Below are 17,067 nucleotides of genomic sequence, written 5' to 3'. Positions count from 1 at the left end.
TTACTCCGAAATCAAGCAATGTTAGTATCCGGTCTCCGGCCAGATAGAAGGTCACTATCCGGTATCCGGCCGGATAGCAATATAATGGTATCCGGCCGGATAGCAAAATAATGGCCGGATAGGCCGGATACCGGATAGTAACCGGATATCCGGTGCATCTCTAGTATTAAGTGTCTCGGGCGACCAGAGGGCGGGCTCCTTCTTGCTTATAGTTATACAAATAAAGAACCAGTTGTGAATTTCTTGGCTGTGCTCTAGCTTTACGTTATCAGTTGAAATAGTCCTCGGTGGCGTCAACATCGCGAGTGTCTCAAATAAAACTAATAACACCACCATGGGCTTGGTCGGGGTTCAAAATGATATTAAAATATTATTTTATATTGTGAACTCAATTATTGGGGTAAGTAACAATTTTTTTTAGATGCGTTATTGTATATTTGACACAGGAAAGCCGACGTCTTTTCTGTAGACATTACAAAAATTTACGATTGGAATATTTTTTCATTTAATTTATGTATCAAAACAATATGTATGTGAAAAGTTTGGAAAAAATTTGCATGTTGAAGTTCAGATTGTTGAGATTGTGCTGTTAAATTAGTAGATTGTGTTGTGTAACAAGGACGCAAAATGATATATTTATGGCGTGGGCATGCATTGAATTGAATCCTGAGCGTAGCGAGGAATTCTAACATAGCCCATATAACCATTCCAGTCGCAGAATCATCAAAGTGGTAACTAAATGTCAGATGTGTCGTAACAGAGTCCACACAATGTGTCTAGAATTGTTTCGAAACAAAGTGTCGTCGCCGTGTGTACACTTTTCCGTAACAAGGTGTCGACACATTTGTGTGCACTTTGCGTGCGGTTTGCGACTAAATCTGACAGCAAATTTGTGACAGCAAATGTCAATATAAAATACCTCTTGAAAACCAAGGTTTGTCAAACTACTATTAGTGTCTCGTGTGCTCGTAAGTAATTCTAGTAAGTCATCATGGGCGATGCAAATGATAATAATCGACCAAAACCATATAAACACCCAACACCCGTCAACCTTTTACAGAAAAGTTTTTAAAGAAATGCAATAAGCTACTTAGGTCAGCCAACGAATGCTCCAAAAAGTTGTAGAGGGAAATGCTTGGAACACAATTTTTGACTCTGTAACTTGGTTTGGACAAGTTAGGAGGTGAACATATCAAAAGTCCCCGGCCGTAGCCCTTGAGCGGGGGAAGAGAGGGGGCTTTGAAGGTCCCATTTTCCGGTTTTTCGATTATATCTCGGAAACTATGCATCTTAGCGACATGGCCACTTATACAAAATGCAAGTTAATTTAATTTGTTACAAGTTTATTCCCTCAATTTTTTCGATATGTTGAATAGTTTTTGAGATATCCGCTCTTGAAAGTTTATTTAGGGCTCTCAATTTTATCTTGATATATCTACATCAGTGAAGGTGCAAGGCCGTGTATGGTATCGTTTTCGTATAAATCTGGGTTGCTGAATCCATTTAAGGTATCACATTGACACCATTCCACAAAATAAAAAAATATCTTTTTAGGGTTCCGTACCTCAAAAGCAAAAAACGGAATCCTTATAGGATCACTCGTGCGTCTGTATGTCTGTCTGTCTGAATACACAAAATAGTTCTTTACCTATAGATGACAGGAAAACCTATTAGAAATGTGCAGTCAAGCGCGAGTCGGACTTAATGTACGGAACCCTTAATACGCGAGTCCGACTCGCACTTGGCCGGTTTATTTTAAACTCCTCTTGACGCTTAACCGCTGAATCGATTTCGTAGAAATTTGGTATAGAAATAGTTTGCGTCCCGGAACAGGACATAGGATAGATCTTATAACCAAAATCATCTTTTGAAGGTGTGAAAAGTGGCGTGGAAATTTGTACGGGAAATCAATAACCGCTGAACTGATTTATATTAAATTTGGGATGGTCTACATCTTTGATTTAGTTAAAAATGATAAAAAAAACATGACTTCAAACCTAAACTTAAACAGTATTAACTTCAAGAAGTCAATTCTGAATTCCCCCCTACACCTCATTTCACACCTTTAAAGGATGATTTTTGAGATAACTTATTATGTCCTGTCTCGGGACTCAATATATATGTGTACTAAATTTAAATTAAAACTGTTCAGCAGTTTAAGCGTGAAGAGGAGTTTTTAAAGAAAGAATATGTTTCTTTTAAGAAAGTATATGTTTTTACTTTGGAATGGTGTCAATGTGATACCATAACTAAATTTGGTACTGCGAATTTATACGAAAACGATACCAAACATGGCCTCGTAGCTTTAATGTTGTAGAAGTCAAAATAAAATTGAGAGCCCTAAATTCTTATTACTTGACCAAACTTGTGTAGAAGGAAAAGGAAAAATAAAAGTCTTCGGCAGGAATATAAGACACAGATATATTTTTTTTTTGCGTTACTATTTCAATCATCAAATATAAACATACCTTGATTATATTATTCTAGTGAGATCCTCACAGATAAACAAAAACATTTACTTAAAAAATTACAAGGTCGAAATGTCACGGAACTTGTGAGAGTAATATGTGAAAAATAAAAACTTTTATGACAAAAAATCTGGACACAATTTAAGAAGCATCCCATTGCGTCGAGGAATCATCTGTATTTTTGCTTGTTTCATTACCTCCTCGCTTCTTTTTTTGTCCTTTGTATTCTGTAGCAATTTGTTAGATCTGAAAATAAAGATAACTTGCGTCGTCATGGATATCGTTTTATAGGTTTTAGGGAGTGCAGAATTCGAAAATGATGACCATTTTGGATTCCAAGATGTCTGCCGTGCACTTTGTCATATAAGCCGTCATAGATGTTGATTTATAGGTGTTAGGAAGAGCAGATTTCGAAAATGATGACCATGACCAACAAAACGACATCCATGTCGACTTTTAACATAGTGCATGGCCGCCATTTTGGATTCCAAAATGGTCATCATTTTCGAAATCAGGGCCCCCTAAAACCTATAAAACGACACCCATGACAACTTTTATGACATAGTGCATGGCCGCCATTTTGGATTCCAAAATGGCCATCATTTTCGAAATCTGCGTCCCCTAAAACCTATAAAACGACATCCATGACGACTTTTATGACATAGTGCATGGCCGCCATCTTGGAATCCAAAATGGTCATTGTTTTCTAAATCTGCGCCCCCTCAAAAACCTATAAAACGACACCCATGACGACTTTTATGACATAGTGCATGGCCACCATTTTGGAATCCAAAATGGTCATCATTTACTAAATCTGCGCCCCCCAAAACCTATAAAACGATAGCCATGACAACTTTTATGACAGTGCATGGCCGCCATTTCAGATTTCAAAATGGTCATCATTTTCTAAATCGGGGCCCCCTAAAACCTATAAAACGATATCCATGACGACTTTTATGACATAGTGCATGGCCGCCATTTTGGAATCGAAAATGGTTATCGTTTTCGAAATCTGCGCCCCCCAAAACCTATAAAACGACACCCATGATGACTTTCATGATATAGTGCATGGCCGCCATTCTGGATTCCAAAATGGTCATCATTTTCGAAAGCGGGGCCCCCTAAAACCTATAAAACGACATCCATGACGATTTTTATGACATAGTGCATGGCCGCCATCTTGGAATCCAAAATGGTCATCGTTTTCGAAATCTGCGCCCCCTAAAACCTATAAAACGACACCCATGACGACTTTTATGACATAGTGCATGGCCGCCATCTTGGAATCCAAAATGGTCATCGTTTTCGAAATCTGCGCCCCCTAAAACCTATAAAACGACACCCATGACGACTTTTATGACATAGTGCATGGCCACCATTTTGGAATCCAAAATGGTCATCATTTTCGAAATCGGCACTCCCTAAAACCTATAAATCGACACCCATCTCGACTTTTATGACAAAGTGTTTGGCTACCATCTGCATGCAAGACATTTCTATTATTTTTACGTACAAAAATGGCCCCCTGTCAACTTCCAACCGAGATTTAATCGATAATTTATTCGATTAATGTTCAGATTCATTCAAATTCAATCTATGTTAGGTCGACTAAACTAATCGTGATTAAAATTTGAGGATTAACTTTTTTTATTCCATTAATTAGCGCCACTTGCACCATTCCACTAACCCGGGGTTAACTGGTTAAACCTGGAGTTACCATGGTTACCAGTACAATTTGATACTGGGTTAACGGTTTAACCGCTTAACCCAGGGTTAGTGGGACGGTGCAAGTGGGCCTTAGTCGAATAAACAGTTAATCTATTAAGTCCCATCTCTGACCACGTCATTTTTACACTTTGAGAATATCTGAAAACAAATGAACACAAGGAGCCATTTTGCAAATCGAGTAACTTTGTTATTACTTTTGACAGCGCGTGTCATGTGTCTACACAGAGTCGACACAAAGTCGAAACATTTGCGACTACTTTGTGACTGCAATATTTCTCAGCCTTAAACCATATTTATACATCATAATTAACAAGTTTCGTAGTATGTAAAGCGTTATTTCTGTTATCTAAGTATAGTATACGCATCGAAGTACTAAAAATGCATCAAATAATATATTTATGAACACAAGCACTGAGAAGTAAACAATTTCATTTCCGGCTAAACTAAAACAATGTGGTGGCGCGTTGATTATATTACACTTAGTTTATCAAATCACTCGAGCAGTTTAATTCCCCATAATAATTTAAGTCCTATTGTAATATAAATGCAAACAATATATAATTACGTCTTGTAATCCGTTTTAGAGATGGCGTATTAATGTCACTTATTTTTATTTAACTATTTTTCCATCTGACAGCTTCCATTTGACAGGAACAAAATGAACGAATGAACGAATGATTTTGGCATAAAGTAGTCGCAAACTAGTAACAATGTGTGCACACGGCGACCACACTTTATGTCACTTTGTGTCATGTGTCGACCCTTCCCCATTTCTGGTAACTGTGTCGACACGGCGACGACTCTGCGACTGGAATTGTGACCGAAACAGACGGTGTCGACACAAGATGTGTCTACACCGCGTCGTAACGGCGACTGGAAATGGTTGTATGGGAGGATCCTGAGCGTATGTATGAGGGATTCAAGTATTAACGCCCGAGGTGGAAATAATTTTGCTACCAAGTGTTTGGTTCTTTCTTTCAATCTCCGGGTGTATCATGGTATTCATGGTGCTTATTTCCAGTTAGTCCCCGGATTTCTGACGTTATCCTACGGCGTGGCGTTTGGAGTCAACTTCGGGATGCAATTCGGACCGTTCCCCTTAGTTCTCATAGTGGCTGGGGTCATTGTGCTTGGCGCCACCGCGCTCGGATACTACGGGGCCATCAAGGAACACAGAATAACGCTTTACATTGTAAGTAGGTATCATAATTTATGGATAATAAGCCAACAGACTTAATGCCTCGTGAGAATCAGCTGTTTTAATACAAAATCTAGCACATAGCTTAAGCTTAATTTACCAAGATACCTAGGTAAGTAGGTACTAACTTAATTTTGTTATGTCTGACCGTACTCTGAGGGAGAACAACTTTACAATGGTGCAAACGTTCCTCGAAATCGCGAAAAAAAGAATCTGCTGTTTCATAGAAAACATTGACCTTCGCCGAAATGTATGAGACAGGGGATATTTTTCTGTTTCGGGGTTGATCCCATGGTAAAACTTATTATCTTATTAAGTATGACCTACATACTCGTATTTACCAAGTATTCACCCCTCAGAGTATGGTCAAACATAACGAAATAACAAAATCACTCTGTAATATTCGTTTCAAGATTAGGTTAGGTAGTCACCTGCAATAATATGTTACTCTTAGAAGGCCGCAAAAATATATGACGCGCTCTTATGGCTCTACAAATAAAATCGTGTCAGATATTTTTGCGCCCTTCGTTGTGTAACATATTATTGCAGGTGACTGTACATAGTAAGATGATATTCGGTAAGGTGCTTTTAATGATGGGTATGTAATTGTTTACTCAGGGATTTAGATACCAAAATACTCTGCAGCGGTAATCATATCTGCGGAACTACTTGAAATCTCATGTTTGTCATATTTTACTGCAGTATGCTTAGTGTATCCTTCATAATATATTTGTTTTATGTGTGAGGGAGTAGAGATAGAGCCTACGTAAAAAAGTTTCTACATGATGGAACTGGGAAATCCAATGTTTTAAGATAAAATACATTATTTTAGTAGATAAGTAAAATCACGTGATTTTATACTGTATTTATTGACCGAGCAGAGCGAAGGTTTCCATCTCAGCTTGGACAAAAATTCTAATGTGTGTCCGGTCTACTATGGTCTACATCGCATTTCTCCACTGATTGTTGTGAAAATTTCGAAGTTTTATTTTTGATAATTCAGATTTTTGTTTTTTTTCTAAATGGCGGTCATTGCGAGACTTACAGCTTTCACTAGCAGCTAGCGTGCACTAGCAGCAGTCACTAGTATTAAGTGTTGTGTGTTCATAATTTGTGTTCCAGTATTCCGGTCTATCGGCACTGGCAGCGGTGGGGGACCTCGTGACGTATGTGGTGATGGAGCCTACGAACCCCAGGATGGACCCTACACTGCTGGCTACGCCGCTCGTGCATCTTGGCCTATCGGTAAATAATAAAAATTTATGTTTTTTTTTAACAAATATTCTTAACAAACATATTCCTCGCTACACATCCTCATCTCTGGTGTAATCGCCGCCTAAATAGAGCCTTTACCAGCTGGGGTGGTAAACAATCATTTCTTGTTGCAGTTACTGGCGCTAGGACTGGCTGTTACCCTAGCCAGACGAGATCGCAACGATATCAGCTACGAGTAGAAGTGTTTACACACTGTCCGATCCGATGTCGGATGTCGGATGATCTTTAGAGAAAAGCAGCTGCTTAAGTGCCCGATAGCATAGTGTTTCTTTTTTGGTTTCAGGTTACCTTTTGAATAATAAACATTTGAACAATGAATCAAGCACTCAAGCATTCATAGCCGATATAAGTCGAGATATTATTTCATTCAAATAAGAACTCCACGTACGTAGTTCGTGATTAGAATGAAAAAATATCTCGATATACCGGGTTTGATCGCTCACCCCTCGAAATAAATATAAAAAGGAACTTTAAAAAATTTTACTTCTTTATAGTCGTATGTTGACATCGGATCAGACAAGCTACGTTACTTACCACATTATCATTAACATTCTACCTTATTGAACTGTTTTCTCATTTTCTGTACGGTTAGCCAAGAAAGTGGTCTACCACTTTCCGACTCTATCAATCAGATGATAGAGTCGAAAAGTGGTAGACCACTTTCTTAATTCTTGGCTGGTTATAGGTACCTATATATCTCCTAAGGTCCAGCCATACCATAAATGAAAGACCCATAATTTGCCACAGAAATTTGAACCTTTAGTGCAGGGAATAGAGTTAATTTTCTTTTTCCCTTTGATTTTTAGTAACAAATACATATATTCAAAGGAGTATTATTTCAAATACGATTACACACTAAAATAATTAACGAAATATCCAAGAGCCAATACGCCGAGCAATCCGTAAAGCAGCCACTTGCAGAAGCCGTGCCCCGAGGAGGTTATCGGAGTCTCCACGGAGGGAAGTTGCTTCGCCAGGTACATAGCTGACGCCATTGCAACTAGCTGCAACAAAAAAAAAAGAAAGTTTGTTAGCATTTTCCTCATATCAAAGCTAAAGCTTTGCCTTAAGGTTTACTGGTAGAGAATGCTTTTAGCATTAAGTTCGCCTTTTGTACGATAATTTTTCTTTTGTAAATAAAGTTTAAATAAATAAAGCTTTCTTGATTGTAACATATTTAATCTGACTTGTAGCCTGTAGGTAGCCTTACCACGACTACCTTAGCAGTGTCAACCCATATAATATTTAATCATAATCATAATCATAATCATTAATTGGCTAACGTCTGCGTAACTTACTTTCATAGGTACGTATATCGTATGTACGAGCGAGATGCAACGCACAGGACGCTAGCGAATATGTCAGCGTAAAGCAGGTGAATTCATTCAAACTTTTATTTTGACATCAAAATTATTGGATCTAAATAATGTCATTTTGTTTTCATTCGCCCGTGCGTCTCGTACAATACAATTCCGACTCAAATGATAACTAACTGACATCGTTTTGATGTCAGGTGCACGTTCGAATCGGCCGGCCTATATCTGTCTGTTATCACTGTTATCAGACTCACCACGATTCCGGTGTGAAAGATGCAAAAGTATACGTGGACCTCCTGGTTGCCCAAGGCGGGAAAAAATACACCAAATATGGGTGCTGCCACGAGCAGCGTCTCTGCGGCCGCCACCAGACCTATCAGCACTGAATACTGTAACAACGAATAAGTAATGATAATCTGACTTCTACCGATGAACAGGTGCCAGGGGCCCGAATTAAGTACGCACCGTATAATGGGGTGAGTAGGGTCAAATCTGAAATTCAAACTTCGATAACATTTTATTTTTACATATGAAAACTGAATGGTGTATATAATAAGTGTTCCGGACGTTTGTATTTTAGTTATTATTTTATTTTGGGTAGTTCCATTTCATAACTTTGACGATAAAGAGGAAAACCATTCTATTTACGTTCATCATCCATTCATTTTACGTAGTGCCTCGTATTTGGGGTGAGAGGGGTAATCCAACAATCTTCCAAAATCACCTTTGTATGAAAACGTTTTCATACAAAGGTGATTTTGGAAGATTGTTGGATCGATTTTTTTTTATTATGCGTATTACTATAGCTGCATTTTAAATTGGAATACATTATTTTTGTAGCAGTAGCCTTAATATCCCTTCTCACCCCCCTCTCAAACCTTCTCTCCCCATTCATAACCCACCTCTCCCCGCGAAACCTACTCACCCCGTTTTACGGCATTTCTTTAAACACTATGTCATTGCAAATGCCATGCTGAGTTTGGTCCGACTCTATTTTCACTCAGTGGGTCAGAAAATAGGGAGTGATTTCCCGCAAGATCTCGTGATTTTGATACCAACACCAACTGTATTAGGTTAGTATTGATTTTAATTAAATTGATATATTAAATAAAATACTCACAGCATTCGCCATCTTCTTATTCTCTTTAAAAGCAGCGTAGAAGCCCAACGCGCTGAGAGCAAACATCGGCACCCCCACCGCCATACCGTAGAACAATGGGGGGATACACCCTTCGGTGACGAACCAGCCTGTGCCCACGGTTACAGGGAATAGACCACCTACCAGCTGGAAATAAATACCTATACCTATAGTTATATAAGGTTACTTTAGGGCTAATACAGAAGGCTCATTGACATTATGTTGTATATGCTTAAGATTTGAGAGGATAGTGGACGACAGCTTTTATGACTCCTTTACACGATGGGCCAGCGCCGGCTACGCCAAGGGACGCCGCCATGTGGTAGAATGAGATAGCAATATCACTTGCTCCCTCTAACGCATAAACGCGTCCCTTGGAGTGGCCGGCGTTGGCCCATCGTGTAGAGGAGCCATTATGTATAACTAGCGACCCTTCGGCTTTGCACGGGTTAACAAATTATACACCTAACCCTTCCTCAAGAATCACTCTATTGATAAGTGAAAACCGCATGAAAATTCGTCCAATAGTCTTTGAGTTTATCGCGAACATACAAACACACAAACAGACAGACGCGGCGGGGGAAATTGCTTTATATGATGTAGTGATAATATGTACATATAATACACTTACCTACGATGACAACGAATCTTCAACAGATAGGTACATTTTAGATATGTATCAGGATCAGTCGAATTCCAGATTTAGTTGATAGAAACTCTATCTATCCATCACATTTTGTAGACATCCGACGATATACAAATCGGCCCACTAATTAACATGACCTACCTCCGTACGAGTACTTACCGCATTAAATGTGTTTGCAATTAAAAATGATGTTTTAATATCATTTTTAATCGTGCTTTTAACACTGTCTTCGCCCATGGTTAGTATTACACGCATACACTGTTACTGGGACTGTTTCTGAATGATAGCTGCGCTAAATTTTGGGATGATTACCCAATTTTAATACATATAAGGTACAAGTACCAGTGACAGCGATACGAGGAAGAGCTAGCATTCGTTCGCTCGAGTAACAATTATCGGTGACTGTACCTACTTTCCTTTTCAATAGGCAACTTATACTCATCGACACAATTCTAAGAATTGCATTGTTTTATCACAGAGTTCCTATGGCCACCTTCTGTGTCTATCATCAGAATTCTTCAGATCAGCTCGATTGTCACCCAACTTATAAAAAAATATAAATATATATGTAAAGTTTGAGCTCAATCTAATAATAGGAAGTGGGTCAAGTGGGTCCAATTTAGCTTGCATGGTTTGACCTAAACATGTACATCAAAAATACCTACGCTACGCTATAGCTACGCTTACGCCTGCACGCGGTGGACAACCGCGCAAGCGTACCTACCTATTGCAATAATTCGCGCTAATTCATCGCTTCATTGTAATGACCTCTAAAATCAAAAGGATGTACTTAATTAACTAAACAGTCATTTTGTTTTTTATAATATGTTATATGTATATTTATTTATTAAACATTATTGCACATTATTATTACTGTGTAAATAGCAGACTTAGGTAATGCCAGTCAACCATGGGCTAAACAGATCAAAGTAGTTTTTCTTATGTATTTCTTTTTTTTATGAAATGTAATTAGTATTTCTATAAAATGTACTTTTGACTTGCCTAATTGTTATTAATTTATTTTTATTACATTCAATGTAATGTCGTATAAGGAAATCAAGGAGGCGGCCCTGGATAGAGTCAAACGGAGAGAGCTACACCGACAAGAGTTCTAACTCTTAAATTTACGACGACGAAATTCAATGGACTATTTAAATTAAAATACCTAATCGTAATAGCACTGTTTATTTGAATTGAATTAACTGTTTTGTTAGTATTAGTTATGTAATGTGTAAATGCCTGAAAAGGTAAGATTTTAGTTATATAAGTTAGGTATTAATGTACTTAATGTGTTGTACATAGCTTAAATCTATTACTAAATAAATAATTACAAATTACAAATAGTATATCTTAGATTATGTTCTGAGAACTCTCGATGTCGGTCGCGTCATTCAGTCGCGTCATTCAGTTTGCTGTCCAAAGTAACGCACCAAATATTAAACCAAATCGAAAATTCAACAACAAAATAACGAGAGGGCCTACCGCGAATATTGACAGACAGAAATACAAATTTATAGACGAAGAAATTTTGTGTACATTAATACCTAATGTTGTGTTGTTTATGCTTGTTTACATACGATTTTATTAAATAAATCCCACCAAAAACATTCTGTAAAAAACTAGCCAAGTCTCGATGGAGCTGCTTGTTTATCTCTAAAAAGTAATGAAATCTAGACAAAGTCGTGCCAAGTCTAAGGTTCCTTACTGCGATTTCTTTATTATTATAGTTAATGTTGTGTGACTTGGCCGTTGAAGGGTACACAAGGCTACAAAACCAGGTGCTCCATGACACCATTGCACCAATCTGTCGCCAGAACCGCTACCCATTGACGATGGAAAATTGCCACTTGGAAAACGTTGATTCAATAACCAGTCAATTGTAGGCTTGATAAAGCTGCGTATTCCAATAATACTTATGTATGGGCGAGCCTGAAACAAACACTTCTTTTTGGTGCAATGGCAGATTGGTGCAATGGTGTCATGGAGCACCTGGTTTTGTACCCTTGTGTACCCTTCAACGGCCAAGTCACACAACATTAACTATAATAATAAAGAAATCGCAGTAAGGAACCTTAGACTTGGCACGACTTTGTCTAGATTTCATTACTTTTTAGAGATAAACAAGCAGCTCCATCGAGACTTGGCTAGTTTTTTACAGAATGTTTTTGGTGGGATTTCACTTCTTTTTGTAGAAACGTGGGCATATTGATTTATTTTATTAGATTTTCTTATTTAACACATTTTTTTTCTTTTTAGGAGTAGTTTTTTTATTATTACAAATCTTTCTTTTCTTTTTTTCCGGTTCTGATTCTTGTACAGTAGCAACAGTTTTTCGTATTGCCCATTCATTAAATCTAATAATTAAATAATAATCAGTAATCCGTCACTAATCATCATATAATGACTTGGCAATCGCATATAATGCTTTACTCGTACCGTACTCGTAAATATGTGTAATGCTCAAACTGCAATTAGCGCTAGCGTTATGTTCAATTAGAATTATTTTTAATAGGTGACGATGATCCTTTTGTCATTATGCAGCCGTGCGATGGCCAAGTCATTATACGTATTACAAATTAAAGATATCTTATTGATACGGTTTTAACACCCCCTGGCACTGATTAAAATAACCGACTTGGTTTCACATTACATCTCAAAACTTTTTTGTAGTAAAAGCGTTGCGAGACTTGCACCTTTTTACATGTAATGTTTTTGATGGGATCTCATCTCTTTTTGTAGGCAGTCCTTCTTTTCGGGTACTCATACCCATACTATGTATACACATATCATAACTAAACATATCTTCATTCATACTCACATCGTACATCGTAGTGTACCTTTACTTTACTTTACCTACTATTTGTAGGAACTGCAACAGTAACTTTGTAATATCATATATTTATATGGGATTACAAACTTACTTATGCAGTTCTTAGATCTTTATAACGTGACTGGTATTGCAATATTTTTAGGTTTTCCCTTTATGTGGCCATTAAACCCTAACTCTGTACCAAATTTCAGCTCTCTGAGTTTATGGGAAGTACTAGTTCTATTCTGATGATCATGAGTGAGTTTCATAAATGCGAAACTTTGCTTTCGCTTAACTTCGGAACTAAATGACCTACAGACTTGAAATTTTGGATTTTAAGTATGTGATTATAGCTTACTGGATGACCAAAATTTTTGCGTTCTGGTCTTATCCAGAGGTTCTCAAATAGGGGCCTGAAAATGCGGCGAAATGGTTCCAGTAAAGGATGGTACGGCAGTGTTTGCTTCGCGCTCGACTTGGCGGGGGCACTGCCGTGCCCCCCGATACTAGCCTGCCATATGTATGCGCTCTGCGATGGGTTTTCAGATGTTAGACTCTGACCACACTAACTTTGCACAAACTTGACAGTTAACTAAAATACAGACTTAGGACCTAAGTCTTAGGTAGGTAGGTACATTAAGCTACTATTCTTGATGTTGCTACTAAGTATGAAAATGAAACCTTAGCCTTTTGTCTTGGCGAATACAACTAATACAAGAAGGTTTTCAGTGGAAGAAGGTAGGTATTACAACAATAGAAAAAAAAACACTCTACTTTATTGATTTATTATTTTGTATCATTTATTTCTATGGAAATTATGTTTTGGACCCCAAATGTGTCCCAAAAAAGGGTTAAATAAATAAAACACTTGAGTGCAACTATTACAATTTAATATACATATGTGGTAAATATTTATTTATACACAAAGAAAATAAAATGCTTAAATATATTTAAGTAAGCTACTTTGAGTACTTTGTTTAATATTTCGTCATGTATACAGACTATACAGAGTTAGCTTGTTCCGACTCTAGCGCGACTGGCAACTGAGCAGAATAGTCTTGCTAGCATGGCGTGGCAAAAAGCGCTTATATCCAACAGGTATACTAAACGATTGTAGGATTTGTAGGTAGTGTAGGTAGCGTAGGTAATGTAGGTAGTGTAGGTGCACTAGGCGCTGCGCCCACGATCACTGGTATAACAGGGTAGAGGTGTTTGTCCGCTCGCCTCATGCCCATCGCGAGCAGCAATGCTGACAACTGAAATAAAAGTAAGCAGTTAATAAAGTATACCGTAAAATGGGGTGAGTTGGGTGAAATTTGACTTTCAAACCTCGATAAAATTTTATTTTTACATGTGAAAACTGAATGGTGTATATGTATAATAAGTGTTTCGGACGTTTGTATTTTAGTTTGTATTTTATTTTGGGTAGTTCCATTTCATAACTTTGACGATAAAGAGGAAAACCCACCTCACCCCGTAGTGCCTCGTATTTGGGGTGAGAGGGTTTTCATACAAAGGTGATTTTGGAAGATTGTTGGATCGATTTTTTTTTGTTATGCGTATTACTATAGCCCCATTTTAAATTGGAATACATTATTTTTATATCAGTAGCCTTAAAATCCCTTCTCACCCCCCTCTCAAACCTTCTCTCCCCATTCATAACCCAACTCTCCCCGCGATACCTACTCACCCCGTTTTACGGTATATGTCGCAATCTAAGTATAAATCATGACTCATGACAGTAAAACATAATTTTTAAGAAAAAAAACCGACTTCCATGGGGGCCGATGAAAGATTATTGTAGATGGTACACTATGTAGAAAAGGAGGTAAAACCACCCACTTTTCTACTAGCATTTCGCTTCTGTATAATGGCTCCTCTACAGGATGGGCCAACGCCGGCCACTCCAAGGGACGCAGCCATGCATGCATGCGGTAGAATGAGATAGCAATATCACTTGCTCCCTCTAACGCGTAAATGCGTCCCTTGGAGTGGCCGGCGTTGGCCCATCGTGAAGAGGAGCCATGAGGGTCGTAGTTCTAGCCTAACCTAACCCACTCCTCAGATAGCAGTTCGGTTCTGTGCGGATCGCAGTTCGAACCTAATCAAACCCACTTTTCAAGTAGCATTTCGTTTCTGTAAGGCTCGTAGTTCTAACCTAACCTAATCCTTGTTCGGTTCTGTGAGGATCGCAGTTCAAACCTTTTTTTTTGATGACCCAGGGGGAATCCTTATGGATCCCACTGGCCAGGGAGAAGCTCAGTGGGTATGTCCGACTTCCACGGACTAAAACCCCTGGGGTGTTCCGCCGCGCGCTTTGTTGACGGGGTTTCGGGAACTCGATTGTAGACCTCCGATACCCCGTCGGCGTTGCTCTTGCGAGCCCATCATTTGGGGCTGCTCTAGCAGCGTTCTCCGCTGAAGGCACCTCGGAACACTTGAGGGCCTTCCAGCTCGAAACCTCTTCAGGCGAGTGATGGAACTCCCGATCCATTACCCGCAGGTTCCCGTTAAGGCGGCATTATCCTAGCTGCGAAGGCTCTTCTCCGCCTACCTGGCCTCCTTCGGCGCTGAGGAAGCGAGTTCGCGTCGTCCTCGCGCGATCGTTCTGCGGCTTCCTTTTGCGTCAGAACGGTGACGCTAAAGGAAGCCACTGCCGCCCATGCCTCCTCACTGCTGATCATACGGCGTATTAGCGCCGGCAGTGAGAGGTCTCCTCCCACAACCGCGGCCAGAGCAGCGCGAGGCTCCGCCCACGCAGGGCATATCTCGCGCGTGTGTTGGGCCGTGTCCACGGCTCTTCCATCACAATGGTGGCACACTGTCGTCGGCTCTCTTCCCACCCTCTCACACAGGTACCAGCCGAAGCAGCCGTGCCCCGTCAGGAGCTGTGTGAGGTGGAAGGAGGGTACACCGTGCTTGCATTCGACCCATTCTTTCAGGACAGGCCGAACAGCGGCCACCAGGTCCCGGCTAGCTCCCAGGATCTCCAGACGCTCCGACCACTTTTCATAGAGCACCTCTCGTGCTTCTTCCCGCCACTTGCGAACTTCTTGAGGGGCGGGCCAGTTTTCCTCCCTCCTTGCTGCTAGCACCCGCCAATAGACCGCAGACTGAACCTTGGCTTCAAGGTCCCAAGGCGGGCTCCCGGCTAGCAGGCCGGCTGCTGCGTGCGAGTTATCGCGATACGCTCTAGCCACCCTGAGAGCTATGGCCCTCTGCGGCCGACGCAATAGCGCCGCACTTCGAGTTCTCAGGGTGCCCGCCCATATTGGCGCCCCGTAAAGCGCCATTGAGCGCACCACACTTATATAAAGCCGCCTGCAGGCTCCTCCTGGACCGCCTAGATTTGGGAGAATCCGCCCAAGGGCTCCGGCTGCAGCCAGCAATTTCGGAGCCAAGCGCCTGAAATGTTCCTCGAACTTCCACTTACCATCGAGAACGAGTCCCAAGTACTTCATCGTCGACCCGACGGCGATGGAAGTTCCTCCCACGGTAATTTGGGCTCCCTCCGGTGGTTTGTTCCGAGGCCCGTGGAAGACCAGAACCTCAGATTTGTGCAGTGCGACTTCCAGACCTAGCGCCCGAATCCTGTGCACCACGTATGCAACCCCTGCTGTAGCTACATAGGCGGCCTCCCTGTAGGCGCAGTTCAAACCTAACGTAACCCACTTAATGGCGCATTCCGTGCGGTGTACGGGGGTTTAAGCGGGAGGGGCTAGTAAGATTGGCATCATCGTACTTTATACCTACATTAATTTTATGGTAGGTACGTAATCATAATTGTTTATTTAGTTAAGGTATCATAGTGGTTTTCTGGGTCCGGGTCCGAGTCCGGGTCCGAGTCCGGGTCCGTGTCCGGGTCCGAGACCGGGTCCGAGTCCGGATCCGAGTCCGGGTCCGAGTCCGGTTTCGAGTCCGGGTCCGAATCCGGATCCGAGTCCAGGTCCGAACCGGATCCGGGTCCGAACCGGATCCGGGTATGAGTCCGAGTCCGGGTCCCAGTCCAAGTCAAAATCGAAATTCGTAATCACCAAACGTGTACCATGCGTCATTGAAGAGTTCTGTTCTGGTCATCATCAGCAGTTCCACTTCATCAAATGCGACAGTTTTTAATGTAAATGCTTGATTTTATGATGAAAATACAAAAAAATCTATACGTATGCCTTTAATATTTGAGGAGTTCCCTCGATTCCTTATGGATCCCATCATCAGAACTCAAGCTTGACAAAAATGTGGCTTAAAAACTTAACTTGTTTAACGAACATAACGAAAAGGAAAAATCGCCAAACGTGAACTATGCGTCGTTAAAGAGTTCCGTTCTGATCATCATCAGCAGTTCCACTTCATCAAATGTCACTTTTTTGGGTGTATATGCTTGATTTGTTGATAAAAACTCAAAAATCACTATATGTATGCCTTTAAGATTTGAGGAGTTCCCTCGATTCCTCATGGATCCCATCATCAGAACTGGGTTTTGACAAAAACG

General features: G+C 40.3%; 2 protein-coding genes across 2 annotated transcripts; one reads left to right on the top strand and one right to left on the bottom strand.

Annotated features, from left to right (window-relative positions):
- Nucleotides 1-283: 283 nt before the first annotated feature.
- On the top strand, nucleotides 284-6,966 carry LOC134671058 (uncharacterized). The gene is made up of 4 exons (XM_063528843.1): nucleotides 284-400; nucleotides 5,218-5,388; nucleotides 6,517-6,639; nucleotides 6,783-6,966. The coding sequence occupies exons 1-4, from the start codon at nucleotides 335-337 to the stop codon at nucleotides 6,846-6,848; spliced, it is 426 nt and encodes a 141-aa protein (XP_063384913.1). The 5' UTR covers nucleotides 284-334; the 3' UTR covers nucleotides 6,849-6,966.
- A 551-nt stretch (nucleotides 6,967-7,517) lies between these two features.
- Nucleotides 7,518-10,006, bottom strand: LOC134671553 (uncharacterized). Its single transcript, XM_063529412.1, has 4 exons — nucleotides 9,929-10,006; nucleotides 9,106-9,270; nucleotides 8,240-8,374; nucleotides 7,518-7,673 (listed from the first exon to the last, which is right to left on the bottom strand). The coding sequence occupies exons 1-4, from the start codon at nucleotides 10,004-10,006 to the stop codon at nucleotides 7,518-7,520; spliced, it is 534 nt and encodes a 177-aa protein (XP_063385482.1).
- Nucleotides 10,007-17,067: the final 7,061 nt, after the last annotated feature.

This window comes from Cydia fagiglandana, chromosome 15 (assembly GCF_963556715.1).
Source record: "Cydia fagiglandana chromosome 15, ilCydFagi1.1, whole genome shotgun sequence".
Lineage (NCBI taxonomy): Eukaryota > Metazoa > Arthropoda > Insecta > Lepidoptera > Tortricidae > Cydia > Cydia fagiglandana.
This window is presented reverse-complemented; position numbering and strand designations above follow the sequence as displayed.